At 37.8% G+C, this 18,052-nt stretch overlaps 2 protein-coding genes across 11 annotated transcripts in view; one reads left to right on the top strand and one right to left on the bottom strand.

Moving 5' to 3' along the window:
- PRPF40A (pre-mRNA processing factor 40 homolog A) overlaps positions 1-15,487 on the bottom strand; it is a 58,882-nt gene extending 43,395 nt beyond the window's left edge. For 4 of the 10 annotated variants that reach the window (XM_061437915.1, XM_061437918.1, XM_061437934.1 and 1 more), the window contains exons 1-3: positions 14,924-15,485; positions 13,552-13,683; positions 966-1,046 (exon numbers count right to left, since the gene is read on the bottom strand). In XM_061437915.1, coding sequence (XP_061293899.1) covers positions 966-1,046; positions 13,552-13,683; positions 14,924-15,007 — 297 coding nt within the window. In that variant the 5' untranslated portion in view covers positions 15,008-15,485. Of the gene's footprint in view, positions 1-965; positions 1,047-12,127; positions 12,208-13,551; positions 13,684-14,797 lie in introns of those variants that run through there. The other 6 variants (XM_061437881.1, XM_061437888.1, XM_061437906.1 and 3 more) reach the window with 4 other exon arrangements.
- Positions 15,488-15,682: 195 nt separating this feature from the next.
- The window catches only part of ARL6IP6 (ADP ribosylation factor like GTPase 6 interacting protein 6), a 41,672-nt gene continuing 39,302 nt past the window's right edge, over positions 15,683-18,052 (top strand). The window contains exons 1-2 of the mRNA XM_061437970.1: positions 15,683-16,562; positions 17,994-18,047. Coding sequence (XP_061293954.1) covers positions 16,163-16,562; positions 17,994-18,047 — 454 coding nt within the window. The 5' untranslated portion in view covers positions 15,683-16,162. The remainder of the gene's footprint in view (positions 16,563-17,993; positions 18,048-18,052) is intronic.

Here is an 18,052-nt window from a genome sequence, read left to right as displayed (position 1 = left end):
TTAAGTTTGGCATCAAAACTCATTACAGTGGCCAAAGCTATCCTGAGTAATAGGAATTCTTTAGTCTTATTTATTCCACATCAGAATAAACATCGCTATGTTCTGATTTAGAAATATGTGTTAGAAATTAAAGGGCACTGGCCAAGACCCTGTGGGCAATTTATACATAATTATTACATACTATATGCAGTGTACTACAATATTAAAAACAAACTTTGAAATGTATCTGCCCCTAGGGGTTTTGGAGAAGTCACTGCAAATTTACTATCCCAGTGGTGTATGCCACATCTGTTCATTAAAACTAACCAATAAATAAGTCACACTAATTTTAATATCATAATGATTTCTATATTGCTATACTATCTAATACTGTCTAATAGGGTGATAAAATTATTCAAGAATTTTCTAAATAATGTGCCATAGCTGAAGTCTCATGAATTGTGGATTTCAAATGAAATCTGATTTCTAAATTTAGGATCCAGTATTAAATCACATCACATCAACTTTTAATCAGCACTCAGTAAAGCATATGCCTACTGTTTAAGATTAGACTGCTACTAGAGCAATTAAATCGGAGAAGGCGATGGCACCCTACTCTAGTACTCCTGCCTGGAAAATCCCATGGACGGAGGAGCCTGATGGGCTGCCGTCTATGGGGTCACACAGAGTTGGACACAACTGAAGCGACTTAGCAGCAGCAGCAGAGCAATTAATTGCTTCTAGCTAACAAATCATGCTTTTCAGAATTCTAGACTTGCTTAATGTATTATAACTAAGGATGTATATCTATTATAAATATAGGAAAAATGTAAATGCCTGGAATCTAAAAACTTAGAGTCCTTTTAATTCCCATCTTATTGTACTCCGGAGGCGTTTAAATGACTAACATGAATGCCTACAAAATATATATGCTGTTTCAAAAAGAAATCAAAACATCACACAAAAAGTTATTTTGACAAGATTACCGGTAAGGCAGGCTGCATGGAAGCCTGAGACATATGAGACATCATCATTCCAGGCATTACTGAAGACATCATTCCAGGCATCTAGAACAAAAGTAAAAAACGATTACTATGTAAGACCCAAGCACCTAGTAAGATTTTAAGAATCTATCTGGTTATTAAAGCAACTGTGTACAATTTAAGATTAAAACCCAATGAATACTATACTGTATGAATAGCATGCTTAGTAAGTGCTTGTTGAATGAATGAAGTTATTTTATTAACAATCTATTTATGTGTGTGTCATCATAATTAACAAGTACATATAAAAGTTTAGATTATGTGTTATTTGTAACCTAAAATTTAAGAATATTAATTTCCTTTTAACTCAAAATCAACATTTTTCACCCTTCTTTGGAGCAAGGCAAAATTTTTTTTCAGTGTTTTGCACCTTTGTTTTTTAATATCTGTATTAAATAATTTTCATATTCATCTGGTCTTTTAAAAATCTCTAAGTGAAAGGTGCTTACAACTCACTGACTTTAAACAAATACATAAGTAATAGACTTTTCAAACTCAAATCTATAAAGAAAAACTTAAAGCACATATACACATGCATATCTGAAGAAAGAAAGTATTAGCTTGGTGGCTTAATCTCATCTACCAATGATTGTCATCCAAACCTATGAATGAATCTTCACTACTAACTATGAATAAAAATCACAAAAATTGACACAAATTTCCAAAGGATTTGTCACATATTTAGTACAATCTCACACCATAATTTTAATATGAACAAATGTAAGGAAAACATGAAGAGAGATAAAATTATATAAAACAATCACAGGTACTGGAACAAGGTAACCACTTATTCAGCAGTTTCAAATTAAATGAACAATCTAAAAAATAGGAAAAACAAAAAAGAAGAATATTGGTCAACAGGAACATATAAAGCCTACTGAAAGTAGAGGAGAATACTCAAACATTGATGTTTATTACTTGTGAAAGTCAGTCAACTAATGATGCAAAACCAGGCTAAGTATCATTAAAATGAAGTTGCATGGTATTTATGGATGAAAAAATTTAACAGAAAAGGCCTTTTTAGTCCTCAAAACATTCAATAAATTGTTTAAACATCACTAAACAAGAACTTGACAGAAAGCATGTGCCTAATGTTTTCTTTTTTTAAAGTACAGGATTTCAAAACAAATTATTGACGAGCCTCTACAACCCCATGACTAACAGAACTAGGTTTTTTCTCCTCCTTCCTTCAACAGATACACCCTCACAATTAATTCTGCTTTAGGCTAACAGCAAAGTATGTTTGAATTCTTAAAGAACTAAGTAACAAATTATGAGGGGAAGCACAGCAGACAACAGAGAGAAATGGCCTGCTATTAAAATGGTCTGTATATAAAATCAAAAGCTAGTAACACATCCCCAAAGTAGGATTCTAAGCCAAACAGAGAAACTGAAGTTTAAAAACTTAAGAGAAAAATGAACCAAAGTCTTTTCTCATAAGAATTAAAGACACTGAAGGGAAAAGATAAATTGGGAATATGAGATGGCACACTACCATATATAAAATGAACAGCAAGGACTTACTGTACTGTCCAGAGAACTATATTCAACATCTTGTAATAAACTATAATGAAAAAGAATTAAAAAAAGAATATACATATATACATATAACCAAATCACTGCACTGTACGCCTGAAACTAATACAGTATCGTAAATCAACTAGACTTCAATTAAAAGAAAAATAAATTCCACATTAAGCAAATATCAAAATTGTAGCTACAAAGACTTTTCTGGCAACATGTAAAACGCTTACAACTCCATGTTAAGAGGAAAAAGTCATAATCAAAACAGTGTATAAACTAGGATTAAAATTTTCAAACACAGATGTACATACCATAAAATCTGGAATAAAATTTACCAGAAATGATAATACGGGTTATTTCTCATTCTACTTTTCAAACCTTCTGGAATGATGTCTTTAAAATTAAACAACCAAACTGAAAGAATTCTGTCCTAATTTTACTTCTTAAAAAAGGATTGAAGACATTTTAAAAGTGGGATAAAATCTCCATCATGCAATAGTGTATTTCCACATGACAGCAGTACAAACAACTATACAAATAAATTTAATTGCAAACTGAAATACTCTACTTCATTAAGACACCGTGATCAAAGCCCATCTTAAAACAAAGCACAAAAGGGCTTACATATAACAAAAGTTTTACTAGAGACCAGGTCAATGAGATAGCAAACAATATCTGAAGAGAAATTTGACAGAGTTCTCTCAATTGTTCTTCTTCCCACACTTCAGATTTTAAAACATCTCAAAAATTTGCCTTTATAGATTAGTAGTCGTGCTACTGGTTACATGATGAAATTTAATGTCAAATAAAAAGTTAAATTCTCCCTCTGAATCTCTGTACATTAACAAACACTGGTAAGATTCTTAAATTATGTACAACTGAGTATCAGGCAAGAACACTGGACTGGGTTGCCATTTCCTTCTCTAGGGAATCTTCCCCAACTCTGGCATCCAACTTGCATCTCTCTTGCATTGGCAGGTGGGTTCTTTATCACTAGAACCACCTGAGAAGCCCTCTAAAAGTAAACAGATCATTAATTTAACTCTAAAGCTAAACTGTGATGTTATTAACTTGAAACCAAGGGACAAAAATATAAATAAGCAAAGTACTGTTTCACATGAAAAACTATTACAATAATCTGATAAAATTAAGAGCTCTTCCAGAGACTTGCACATCATAGAAAAGCTTGTTTCTCGAAGTCTGAAAGATCTATTTTGTGGAACTGCTATGATTTCTACTTTGCATTAATTCTAAGATACACCTACTATGGAGATGCATGTGTCAACCTGACTGAAGCTGAATTCTTTTGGAGGATTTGTGTTGACTGACGCCATTCATTTGGCAGCATCATCAATCTGAGATCATTAAATTTTTCTAAGTTACTTATTTGTTTTAACACCACAATGGTAATGGGAATCTAGGCTGCAAGCTTATGACAGAAATGGCTTGTGGTTTAAATCCTCAGAAGTGACTTTTTGCCTTTCCCTTTGCCCAATTAGCAAAGTCGAGACATTTGAGTTGCTTTCCTGTTCCTTTTTACACAGCAGATTACCTCTTGCTTCACAGGCAGGGAACAGCCCTTTGGCATCCTAACTTTATCCATAGACTTCTCATTTAAGTTTGTTTTTTCTCACTCAAGGCATGTAATATTCTGTTGGCCAAAGAGTTTGGATTTTTCCAAAAATCCAAACAAACTCTGGCCAACACCATATAATGGAATTTCTCATCAATAATGAGATCTTAAGTTCAACGAAGACAGGATGTTCATTCAAAATGGTTAAGGGGAACAATTCTTGCACAGTTGCTGCAATAATGCCACAACAAATTCCATAAGCCAGATCCTCTTAAAGCTTCAAAGTGGTAGCTTACACTAAGCTTCCTGAGAAGCACACTATAAAATTACAAATGACCCTGTAGAGCTTCACAAATTTCTACTTAAGCTACTTTAGCAAATATACTAAGTGCTATAATTAAGAATTTTTAGTTGTTAGGAGACAAAGACAGAATGAGAAGGGTGAAAGGCATACGTGAGATATAAACTAAATTGCCTAAAATATTAAGCATCTAAATATAATGGACACTTTGGCACCTTAAAAAAAATAACTCATACACAACTTGATATGCTTTTTCAAAGTAGGCAATGATTTGTGTCATGTTTGTTTCTATTTTTTTAATGATAAAAGTTAAATCAAGAAAATCTCTTGAAAATTCTCAGAAGAATCATCCATTTGCAGAAAATTAAAAAATGAGTAAAAACTAGGAAGCACCACACAATCCACTCAGTCATTCTTAGTATCCTAGTTTAGAAAATTTCTCATGTTAGACAAAAACAAGCATGATTCATTGATCACTCTAGATACTTTAATTTTTAAAAAATTTCAGTAATAAAAGCAATCCTGTTAATGCTATAGCAAATTAGTTACACAAATGTAAATTAGCCCAATTTTATTATGATATGAAAACATAAGTGCACATCTTCATGTTGGCACCTCAGATTTTCTTTTCTTCATAATTATTTCCTGAAGTTTCTCCTGTTGGAAAGAAATCACACAACCTAACTTATTTTTTGTCTAAATATTAACTCTTGGATTTGGTTGACTTTTAAAAAACCACTCTTGCTCCCCTTGTAGCAGGAAACTGATTACTTAGATAGTTTGAGTCTCGCCTTTATACTTGGTTCCTTTTAAATGTGCTAAAGTTAATTCTACAACACACTCTACAGAGCCTAGTAAGTATAGTATTTAAAGACAACTATTTCCTACACTACTAACTTCAGTTCAGTCGCTCAGTCGTGTCCGACTCTTTGCGACCCCATCAATCGCAGCATGCCAGGCTTCCCTGTCCATCACCAACTCCCAGAGTTCACTCAAACTCACGTCCATCAAGTCAGTGATGCCATCCAGCCATCTCATCCTCTGTTGTCCCCTTCTCCTCCTGCCCCCAGTCCCTCCCAGCAGCAGAGTCTTTTCCAGTGAGTCAACTCTTCGCATGAGGTGGCCAAAGTACTGGAGCTTCAGCTTTAGCATCATTCCCTCCAAAAAACACCCAGGGCTGATCTCTTTACCACTAACTTACCTTACATACAAATATATGAATGCAAAATATTAAGTTTTGAATAAATGTGAAAACTACATCTTTGAATGGAACTAAATGTTCATTCAATTGGAAATAAATAGAAATACCTGTTTAAAGCATATTCTTAACAACCCAAAATAAGTGGCTGCATTCTGGGACAATCATTGACTTCCTCTTCATCTACAGTTATACATAAACTCCAGACATCTGTCACTTTCTGATATAACATTTAAACAAAAAAATAGACAATAATTGCAAAACTGCTTCCACATGGAGTAAAATCTTCCATTTAATAAGTCAACTTCCAGTAGTCATTATTAGTTTGCTAAATTCTTTTAACCTGGAGACTTTAGAATCACTGAAGTAAAACACTATTCCTTCGAATTCTAAGGTGTAATGTAATGGCATAATCTCAAACAGCAATACAAGGAAGCAGCCTAGTACAGCTATTAAGTATACTCTGGAATCAGACTGCCAGAATTCCTACCCCAGTTGTGTAGCCCTGGGCAACTTTCCTTAACCCTCGATTTCCTCACCCACAATATGAAGAAAAATAGTACTCGTCTGATAGGATTGTTGTAGGAATTAAAGGGAATAATACATGAATACACACAGGCACTTAAAGCAGCACTCAATAAATGAAAGCTGTTTTATTACAACTGCTCTCCAACTCATAAAGTATCCCTCATGTTGCCCCTTCTTTATTCCCTAGCTATCTGTTACATAGGAACTTCAGTTCTTTAAAGACATCTAGTAATACTGTAAAACCATCACTTTCAGTAGGAATCAAAACAAGTAACAAGAAGTCAATCCTAGATTAAGGATCACATTTAGTGCTGGCTCCTCAGTGTCACTTTACAAGTCACTCAGCTCTCTAATCCTTATTATTCCTCTCTAAAATTGGACATTCATCTAGCCAATCCACTTTTTAGTCTGGTTGGATCAAATTCAATAGGGCATATAAATCAGTTATATACAAACATGGTGATAAAAATTATGATTTTAACACAGATTAGGTATCAGTTCTACTCACTGAAACCTTACAAAACTATATGAAAAAAGGGCAAGTAAGGATTTTAAAATATTTAGTCCACTGTCTCTGGTTAAACCCCAAACTTATTATATGAAGGTACGGGAAATATACATGACACAAAAACTTAAAAAGGACCTGAATAAAAATGAACTTTTAGTTTTTTTTTTTTTGAACTTTTAGTTTTTAAAAAGCTCTAAACATACTGGGGACACACACACAAATTGTGGTGTTTCATGTCACACACAATTAAAAGATTCTATAAAACTTACTCTAGAAAGTCAACTAAGCCTCTTTCTGGATTCAAGTCCTCTAGGACACAAGCAAAGAGGGACATAAGACTACTACTACTCCAAATGCTTTAAACTAGATTTAATATTGCATCTAGCTAAATCTTTATATTTGTTTACATGAAACTTAATTACACAGATATAGCAGAGACTCCAAACACTTGTAGTAGACAACTTTATGATTAGTCCTTACATCTGCAAAAGAAACAGTAACTGTCCGTTTTATTTAACAAAAATATGATAAAAAATATGCAATAATCTTAAAACTACTAAAAAATCATCAAATCATCTTTCTGAGAATTAACAACTTTCTTGATACCTGAGGACCAAATAAAGTATACCAAGCCCATGTTTTCAAACATAAACTTAATGCTCATTCGTTAATTAAAATTTAGAAAGTCTTAGCCCAAACAGATTTAGGAGCGAATTATGAAAATTGTTTTAAAAATAAATCTAAGATAACTGAGATGAAAATTTTGTTAAAAAAAAAAAAATCCTAAGATAAAGCAAACTACATACATTTCAACTCAGTTCTCACTTGCTGGCATGTTTAGTCCTTGCGCAGTGGATTATTAAAAAAGAAGCTGATTTTCTTTCAAGCCCGACATGCAAAATATCACGTATTTAGTGATCACTAACTACAACGAACCTTTTTTAATAAGCAGAAGAAACATGATTACTTGACTAGGGAGAAAAAAGCAAATAAAAAAGTCATCTTCAATAAATATCCAGATATCTACAACTATCATGACAATCCAATCAGCAGTTGAAAGATGAGAAAACCCAGTTTGGCCAGGCATCTGAGTAATTCCTTAAGTTCCCTGAGTGCAGGGTACACATACAGCATTCGTCTTTGTCCTGATCCATAGTTAAGAAGAGGCTTAGTGTCTACTGGCTAAACTGACAATGGAAACATGAAGGTATGGATACAGGAAATAAGAATGCAAGACCAACGACAACTTTATGAGACATTGTATATCCACAGATTCCTACTTATAAACCTTTACAACTTAGGCCAATTATTTCTACAAAAACTCTAGTATACTAGTACATAGCTGTGTGTACATATATATGTGCCAAATCTGTACTATCTACTGATATACTACTTCATAATGACCAGAAGTAATGCCATCAAAATTTCTAATAAATCCAATTAAAACCCAACAAGTTAGCCTGTTGCAATCTGTTCTTTCCTTTTTCCTTTATTTTGGATCGTGCCTTGTAATGGTATGCAGGATCTCAGTTCCTCCACCAGGGGTGGAACCTGTACCCCTACCCCTGCAGTGAAAGCACGCACTAACTATACTGGACCACCAGGGAAGTCCTTTTATTCACTTTCCTTTTTGATCCCACCATTAATGAATACATTTGTTGCACTTTACAAGCTGTTACATTTATGTGTGTTACTACTTACTAATTTCAATGTTGCCCTGGGCTTCCTTGGGAGCTTAGAGGGTAAAGATTTCACCTGCAATGCAGGAGACCTGGGTTCAATCCCTGGGTTGGGAAGATACCCTGGAGAAGGGAATGGTAATCCACTCCAGTATTCTTGCCTGGAGAACTCCAAGGACAGAGCAGCCTGGCAGGCTACAGTCAGTCCATGGGGTCGCAGAGATTCAGGAACGACTGAGCGACTAACACACACACATACATTTATGTGTGTTAATATGACCTTTTCTCCTAAAAAGCAAACTAAATGGGTAAGTGTTCCCAACCTACCATTTCTCACAAAATGTTAAATTTCAGGCAATGTTAATTCTATGCAATGTGATAGACAAAGCAAAATAAACAGACAAAGGGGGCAGTAATGGAAACTGCAGAAGTGGGGGAGGGAAAGATGGCCAAATAAAACTGAACACACTAGGTAAAAAGTTTTAAAAGGCTTCAGCAAAACTTGACATCTTTAGAAAATACTGCACCCTGTGAATCTCAGAGGGGTAAAGGGGTACAGTTCATTCTTTCAAAATGACATAGTCTCCTTAACATCTCTCCAAGTAATCCTTAGAAATACTACTCTAGCTGAAGTTTTTGAATGAATTCAGACTTAAATAAGTTGCTATGTAAAAACAATGGAACTAAAACCTATCAAAATCTCACTGTATTCATAGGCCTAAAGTTATACCAACATGTTAGGTATGGGTCAATCTATTTTTTAAAATGTACTCACCTGGGTAATATAAATGCATAAAGAAAGTTACCCAGATTCAACAGTCTGTAAGTAGACAACCTAAAAAAAAAAATCTCTTTGTCACTGGCTAATGTCCAATTACACGGGAAGGACTTTGTGAACACCCCAAAATAACAATAACTTAAAAGCAACAACAAATCAACTTATAACGTTAGTCATAGTCAGATCAATCTAAGATACCAATATACTGGATTTTTCTGGAAGGCCTATATTTCAAATCATTTCTCCCTAGGGTATGGAAAAATATGTGGTAAAACTTAAAGAGATGATCACCAATGAAGTCATACAGACAGAAATACACTTGCCTGTAATTTAAAGTAAATGGAAGTAACTTCTTTAATTTTATTCACCAAACAAAAATTACTTATGTATTGCATCTTATTGATCTTTCATTTTTGTCAAATGAAAAATCAACGGTAAAGGCAGACTCTAAAAATAAGTGGTAACAATGTAAAGTCATAAGTAACTACTGAAAACAGTTACATGTAACTGACTAATCTACAGGCTTACATTGTAGCAAAGAGTATCTGTGTTTGTTTCATTCATTCAACAAGTAATTTACTGAGCACCCACGATGTGCCAAGAACTGTGCTCAGCACTATAGACTTCTTAAAAGTTCAGATCACAGCCTCTGCCCTCTAAGAGCTTACAATCTATTACTCATTGAAAAGACAAAGCAAGTAAAACCATAATAAAACAAGGTTAGAATAAGTGAAATAGTAAGAGTTATGGGAAGATTACATAGGATTTTATTTTGATAATCTGAAGGGGAGATGTATGCTGGGCAAATTTATTGCTGAGGACCTCTTGGAGAAGGCAGGACTTGAAATGGGAGAATTTAGGTAAATAAAGTAAAGTTCACAGTGGTAATAAGCTGGGGGCAGGAGAGCAAGAAAAACACAAGCTTAGTCGTGAAATAATATAATCAAAATACCATGAGAAGACCAGTCCAAATTCATATTAGGGAATGCAAAGGCATGCAGCTCAGAATCATGCTTTGAATTATACAACAGGAGATCAATGAAAGTTAAGTTGTGGAAAGCAGATGTTAAGCTATAGGCACAGGAAAACAATGAAAGTTCTAGGGCAAGAAAATAACTCACTGAAATCTAAAAAGTTTTTGAGGGGACAAGCTTGAAGCAAGAAAACTAGCTAAAAAGTTATAATGATATCCAAGGCATGATGCAGCTCAGATAACAACAGGAATAGAAATAAGGTCTATAAAAACCTGCCTTATTCAATACGAGAACAAGAAAACGAACTTAAAGAGGAATTATTCATTTATCAATTTAACGAACAAAAGCAAAAAGAAAAAATACGGAATAACTAGAATTAGGGAGGCATTACTAAAAGAATTTCTTATGTATCAACCCATAAAATTTTATATATATCATCTATCCTTATCAAATGATCTAAATTGAATCATAGGCTGTTAGAGCTGAAAGGGACCTTAATTCTTTTACTCTCATCTTCTCATTAAAAGAAGAGAAAAATTAAGAATTAAAGAAAGGGGAAAAAAGACAGGGAAGACGACTCTCTTGGGCTTAAGTGAAGACAAAATCACCTGTATAAGGACAGTTTATGTTGTAGAAAAGACAACAGAAGACTAAGATGTGAAAATATTTTAAAGCAAAACATTATTTACAATACACATGGAGAAAGAAGACAGCTTCATACATATCTTAATACAATCTCTTACTGGAAATAACATTTATACAACTTGTAAGGTCCCTTCCAACTGTAAGATCCTATAATTCTATAGAAGTAGAAGCAAAACTTTCCCATCTGAAGCTACTGTACAATGAGAAAGGTAAGTTTAACTTACAGGATAAACTTCAAAGAGTATTATTAAGCCCTATTTGATAATTTCCAAATGCTTATTACTACTAACAGATTAAGTCTGAATTCTAAAAAGGGCATTCTAGGTTATCTTCTGAATTAAAACAAATAAAAACATAACTACTCCTTTAATCAAAATCATTTGCTCTAATTTCAAAAAATACAAACTCTGACTAATGTAGACTGTTAAGTTCAGTCTGCATATTATTTTACAAACAAGTTTTTAAAATTTCATGTCACGTTCAATAGCATTCCAAATACCACAATCATTTAGCAAGTAAGACTGCCACCAATTATAGTCCTCAGCTGGCCCCAGAATGAGATCTTAATGTGAACTAGACAATATACATGAAGGTTCCATAACCTTCAGTTGCAAAGTCTAAAGAATCTGTGAATTAACTTTTTAAAATTAGATGGCAGAACCCTACCAACTTTGTGTCACTGCAGCCAACTATATAGGCACCCTGCTTCTCATTATCTTCTGACCACTTACTGCTCACTAATACTTCTGAGGTTGGGTAGAAAGAAGACATGATGCTGAAAGAAAGATCAAGTTTGAGAATTATCAATTTATTTTAATGTAGCTTTTTATAGGGCTTTAAATTAGATTCCTGGATACATGGTTATATTATTCATACCCTCTCAGTCTGCTATAACACCTAAAAAAAGCATCTGTTTTACCAAGATTTGGGCTCCATATTTGTTAGATACTAAAAGGGAAAAAAGGGAATAATCTAATCTAAGGGGGGGAAAAAAAAGAGATTCTCTTGATTTCCTCAAAGCTGGACTCTTAAGTCATTCAATTATTATCTTAAAAGGAGCCAACAGAGACAGACTTTTACACAGCTAAATAGTCAGGGTAAGCTTAAAGGGCATATCCTGGGCTAGGAAAAAGGTAGAAAAAACCACAAGGTAAAAGTATCTGAATGAACGTGTACCAAGTAGCAAATAACCTTACTAGGAAGATGGTCACTATAAAGTAAAGAGAAAGGGCCGTAAAGCAAATTGTGACCAGCTTATGTCAATGAGATACATGAATACTTAAAAAATAAAATCATATCTGCATGTTACTTGAAATGACTAGCTGGTATCTTGGTTTTGGTAGTGCAATAGCACCAATACAGCAAGGGTAAGCAGGTCAATCCCTTGCAAAACTTACCTTGATTGGCCCAATGGAAACAGAAGGCCCCAGAAAAGAGAGAAGCATCTGGCAGTAGCAAATTGTTTTATTTTATCTTTCTGTGGAAAGAAACTAATTTTAAATAAGAACCAGAGCATTTAAAGAGTAAATATTTTTTTTAAAGCTCATTATCTAGTTAGAGCAGCTCTACTAAGAAAACAAGAAGAGCTCCTTGCTGTTTAGAGATGGAATGAAACAGAAGAGGAATCAGAGTTGTTTCTCCATCACCTAGGGAGTTTTAAAACTTGTGTTTTAAAAGTAACAAATAGTTCTTTTATTTAAAGAACTCCTATAAGTAGAATCCTTTTGGGCCTGGTGCCTTTTATAACAAAATTAAGGGCTATATTCCAAATAAAAAAGAGGATAAAACCACTTGACATTAAGCCCTTCTACTCTTGAGTTAAAAAAATAAAAAGACACAGAATGAGCTCCTTTCTCCACTGCAATTTCACCAATTTAACTCAAACCATCAAGGTTTAAATGATTATCAAAGCAAATGATGCCCCCAACTGGCAGAAAGCTCATACCTAATTGACTGGCTTTCCAAATATTGTTAGCCTAAACAGTTGATGATTTATCCAGATACTAAATGGAAAGAACCCAGCCACCAAAGGATATGTGTATTACAGAACCTAACAGGGGGCATAAAATTATTTACGGTAACCAAACCTGTTACCTTTCTTCACTGTTTTTCTAGGAATTCAGTTTACTGAATTCATTGAGTCAGCATTAAAACCTTTTGGTCCAAATCACTCCCACAAAATGTCTGTTTACAATTTATGCTGGAGATGGAAGGGATAGCTAGCTCAAAACCAGGAGTGCAAAAGCCATAAGCATTTAAGAAAACAAAAAAACAAACTAGTGTAAGTGGAAAATAATCTACCTATTTGGCACCATCCTATGAAGAACCAAATCAGAGTACAATCTTCCCACATCCACCCCCACCACACACATCCACACACGACAGGAAGCTATTTCAGAAATAAAATTCATTCCAAGTCAAAGGCCTAAACAATTGCTGTTTTCAGAGTCTATGCATGTACAACGTCCACCGACATAAATTGTATTGACATAGCAAATTACTTCAGTTGACATTCTTGGGGGGAGTAAAGCCATTAAACTCAAAAGCTTAGCTATACATTGCTACTTTTAAATTAAAAATATAAAATAAAAACAACTCAGCTTTGTTACTGCAGAAAACAAACCTCTTATACAGAAGACTTTTCAATACAATCAAAATTTGATTAGTGTTGTGATTATTCAACATTTCACTTACTTAAAACATTATTTTGACATAAAATGAAACAAACAGCTGCAAGTATTGACCCAGATTTTTAAATTCTTTGACATAAGAATACCACAGGCAAAAGTAAACAAATAAATACAAAACAAAACATTCTTACTTGTCCCATTGGTGGTCCTCCCATTGGGGGCATCATTTGTGGCATCATTCCATGAGGTACAGGAGGCATATTCGCTCTCTGACCCATAGGATGCATTCCCATTGGGGCATAATGCATGCCAGGATGCCCCATCTGAAAAAGAGGGACAATTTAAAAATTTGCCAAGTTTAAATAAATGCTTCTCAAAAATTTGATTCCTACAAATCAGTTTTGTGCATGACATAATATTTGGCTAATGTTCGACTCAATTACTTATACTTTCTTCTCTTAAATAAAAGAATTACACCAGTGTTTATAAGCTTGAACTTGACTAAATTTCAGAAAATGGAAAAATTAAAATCAGTACCGGACACCTAATTCATAGTTTTTTTTAAGAGCATGCTGATTTAATCAATTGCCAGTTGGCTTGCTAAACTGGGAGGAAATGCATGTGAAGGCCAGCTTAACTGTTACGGTGAAAACCACAACTTTGTCCTACTTCACAGATATAAGATAGCCAACTATGTTTATTTTATAACGTCACATTATCAAGTTCATTTCTAAGCTGATTTTAAGCTTTAGAACGCTGAAAATTTACCCAATTAACTGAGATGAGGGCTGGTCTTATAAAAGACAGCGTCGGTACCCGGGGACATCTCACTCCTAACAAATATATTATTTCCTAATAGAATCTCTAACACAGCTAAAATAACTTATGCAAAAAAATATCCCCCCCACAAAGACTAAGCTCTGTTATTTACGAACACTAAACGTAAACAACTAATTTAGGCACCTTAATGCGCTTTTTATAAGACAACTCCTTTCTTTACGTGTGTCCATTGTTCGAGGTCGTAAAACCAGGTAGTTATCTGCTGACAATTCTCCCAGCGATCCCCCCGCTGCGAACACCACTACTATTAGTTAAGATTCTGGCAGACTCTGTTAACAAAGTCTACGGGAAAAGTCTCCGTCTCCGCCTCCCCCTCCCTGCTTAACCCAGCCTACCTCTCCAAAACGCTCACCCCGCCCAGGGCCCAGCACCTCCACCGCGCATCTGCCTAGGCCGAACCTACTGAAAACTTCCAGGGTCCCACTTCCTTTCCTTTGTGCATCCCCGCTCTCCATTTCTCTCCCTCGGAACAAATCCCAGCATCTCGAGCTCTTCCTTCGTCCACTCTGATCTTCTTCTCCTTTTGGAGAATGCTTCCTGTCTCTCTGATTCCGTTTTTCATTGTGCCGCTTTCCCCCTGCCCCACCGCTCCCTTACCGAGGGCCGTCTCCTCAGGAAGCCGTCAGCAGAGACCCAAGAGCTGGAGCAGAGGCTTGAGCCGGACAATCTCCGCTCCCCGTCCCCGAGACCCCGCGAGGGAGGATGGTTCTCCATTTCACTCACCATGAGGCCTCCACGCTCGGCTCCCGTCCCCGGCCTCATCGTCGGGCTCAGACTGCTCCGCCGGCGGCCACTGCCGCTACACATACCAACAAGAAGCGATCTGAGTGGCTGGCGCCCACTGGGGCCAAAGGTTAAAGGCTGCCCTGCGCTATGGGGCGGGATCAGCGGGGCCAGTAGGCTGACAGGCTTCCCTGCTGTCCAATCAGACTGCGTTTCCGACTCTCAGCTCGTCGGCGATTCGCCCCCAGCCTCAGCCTAACTCAGCGTCGACAGTATGGAGTTGGGGGAGGGGGACGGAAGAAGTTTCTGCGCGGATTCCCCTGCAGGGAAAACTCCAACTTTCCCCGGGGAAGGGAAGACAACGGTGTCCCAGCTTCTCGAACTTAGACTGCCACACCCCGTAGGGAGTGGACCAGTGGAGGCCTGCCACCTTCAACCTCTGCCCCCCTTCCGAATCACCTATGCCCCACAAACCTGAGGCCGCCAGAGGTGGGATGGGATGGGGGTGGGGTAAGCAGCCTCTAGCGTTAGCGGTGACCAGGGCCAGTAGCTTGCGCGCGGGACTACAGGCGGAGGAAGGGGGCGGGGCAAGCTAGAGGAGGGGTCGCCCGGAGCCGGTTCGAGCTCCTCACGCACCAGCTGGCCGGCGCGCGCCAGGGTGGGGCGGGGGTGGAGACCTGCCCCGCGGCGTAGAGGGAAGTTGTGGTAGGGACGGGAAGAACAATGTGAAAGGGAAGGCGGTATCGGGCCTAAGGGAGATGAAGGCGCCAGGCGCTGAGCTTCCGTTACTGAGGGAAGCCGGGGGAGAGTGCTGGTGTAGAGAAGATAGGAGAAAGCAAACAGGTTCGGGAATGTGTGTTGGCGGGCGCTAGGACCGGGCGTAGAGGAGGTGCGGCTTTGGGACTGCGAAGGCACGCGCTAGTTTAGAGGTGACGTGAAGGTGGCGGAGGTTTCTGGCGGAGAGACTAAACGCTGCACGGAGATGAAACTCGGCTCCCTTGGGCCTCGGCTCGCCTTCCCTCGTACTGCTTGCGGGTAGTGCTCTGGTCCAGGGGCGCTCAGCCTCTCATCGGCCCCACGGCACCTTTCTTGCTCCAGCACGCACCCTTACGCACCCCTGCGCGCCTGGGCCTAGTGGTGGAGGCCGCAGTGGGCCTGGCTGCTCATTGGCTACTGCGACCGCGGGGCGGGGTAGGTGCGCGACGTTGGACCTCCGAGGGCCTGAGTGTCTTTCCCGCCATGTCGTTTGTGGAGAGCGGGAGACGTTCGGCCCCTCTGCGCCGCCGGCCCGGCACCCCTGTCCCGTTCGCTCGACCTGCGTATTCCGTTTTCAGTCAGGGAGATAGCTGGGGTGAGGGCGAAGTCGAAGAGGAGGAGGGATGCGACCAAGTGGCCCGTGATTTGCGGGCGGAGTTCTCGGCCGGGTCGTCATCGAAACTCAGAAAGGACCCGGTACTCCAGCCAGATGGGGACGGATCTCCGGTTCTGCCCGATAAACGCAATGGCATTTTCTCGGCGGATGCGGGTGGTAAAGCCCTGGCTCGGCGCTGGCCGGTCCAAGTCCTCTCAATTCTCTGTTCTCTGCTGTTCGCCATCCTTCTTGCCTGCCTGCTCGCCATCACCTACCTGATCGTAAAAGGTACAGAAGGAAGCCCGGGCCTTGAAAGTCTATCCAGAGTTTACTTCAGTTGAGCCTGGATGTGGTCCTTGCCTTCATCGCCCTCTCCCCCATAGAAGCTGCAAGCTTGGTAGCTGGTTTCATCCATACGCCTCATCCGCACCTTTCTTTGGTCTTCCCCTTTGTCTTGTCTTAAAAGTAGAAGACTTTGGTCGGTGATCAGGAGGCCCATTTTTAGAAAGGGTCTTGATAGGTTGGTAGTCTTGAAGAAATAATGAAATCAGTGAACACTTGGGGATAAAATATTGGTAAAATCAAGCAGAATGCAAAACAACTATCCTTAAATGAAGGCGGTGAAAAGGGTAATTTTAAAAAGCTATACAAGTTCAAAGACTTAAATCTGCAAATGGTTAGAGGTGTACAATCCACCTGTTCTGTACACATTGAATTCCTGAAGAACAAGGATTTCCATTGCACAGCCCAAAATGTGTATTTAGGTAAAATAGTCCCTCTTGGATTTTTTACTAGGTTTGCAACCCAGTGTATTGGTGAAATTCTGTTGCAAAGCAAGATAGTCTGTGATTAATGGTTTTACATTTCGTGTCTGAAGTTGAAGTACTGGCCAGGTTGAAATAGAAATAATGCCTTGATCGGTTTTCCAGAACGCATACAAATGTATTATGTGTTTGGATATTTTACCGTGTGAAGAATCAGACCTGAGTTGAAACCTCAGTTCTAACTGTGATTTTGGCTAAGTTATTGGGAAAAAAAACTACCTTAGTTTGTTATATGAAAAGCACCCAACACGTAACTCGAGTATTAGTTTTACTTCACTAAGTAGAATTAAATCTATTTAATTATAGTTTTTATTTTCCCTCTTTGCTTCAGGCCCCTCATGAGCTGTTCATGGCATCTAACACCTTTCCATGCTTGATTTTCATACAGAAGACAGATTGGCATGTTAATGTGAGAGTTTGACCTCTTCATACAGTGGTACAGGGTGTAAATTGTCAATGTTAAATATTTGGGTGCCAATGTTTCATTCCTCTACCACTCCCCTCCCCCATTTTTTCAAAGCAGTTCAGTTTTGTCTTGTAGATAGTTATTTCTGTTTTACTCAGATTGCCTTTGTTCATAAAGTCATAAAACTTGGTAAGTAGAAGTGCATTGCAGAAGACCTTAAACTGTGCTTATTTTGGAGAATACAGAATTGAACTCAATAACTAGTAATTTGCCTTGTATGAAATGTCTTGGGAATAAAAATTCCCATTTTACATACATAGCAGTTGATCATAAAGACATCTTATTTGCTTCCTGAAGGTCACTTAGCTAGTAAATGGAATCCAGGTTTGAACCCAGTTGTTTCCGGCTCCAGAGCCGTTTCCAGAACTCCAGGTCTTTCTAGCCTTTGCGCTTCTGTTCAAGTTATAAAATCTCTTTTTGTATTTACAGAGTTACATGCTGAAAATTTGAAGAATGAAGATGATGTAAACACTGGACTGTTAGGTATG

Source organism: Bos javanicus, chromosome 2 (assembly GCF_032452875.1).
Source record: "Bos javanicus breed banteng chromosome 2, ARS-OSU_banteng_1.0, whole genome shotgun sequence".
NCBI lineage: Eukaryota > Metazoa > Chordata > Mammalia > Artiodactyla > Bovidae > Bos > Bos javanicus.
The sequence above is the reverse complement of the archived record's forward strand: the minus strand, read 5'-3'. Positions and strand labels throughout refer to the sequence as shown.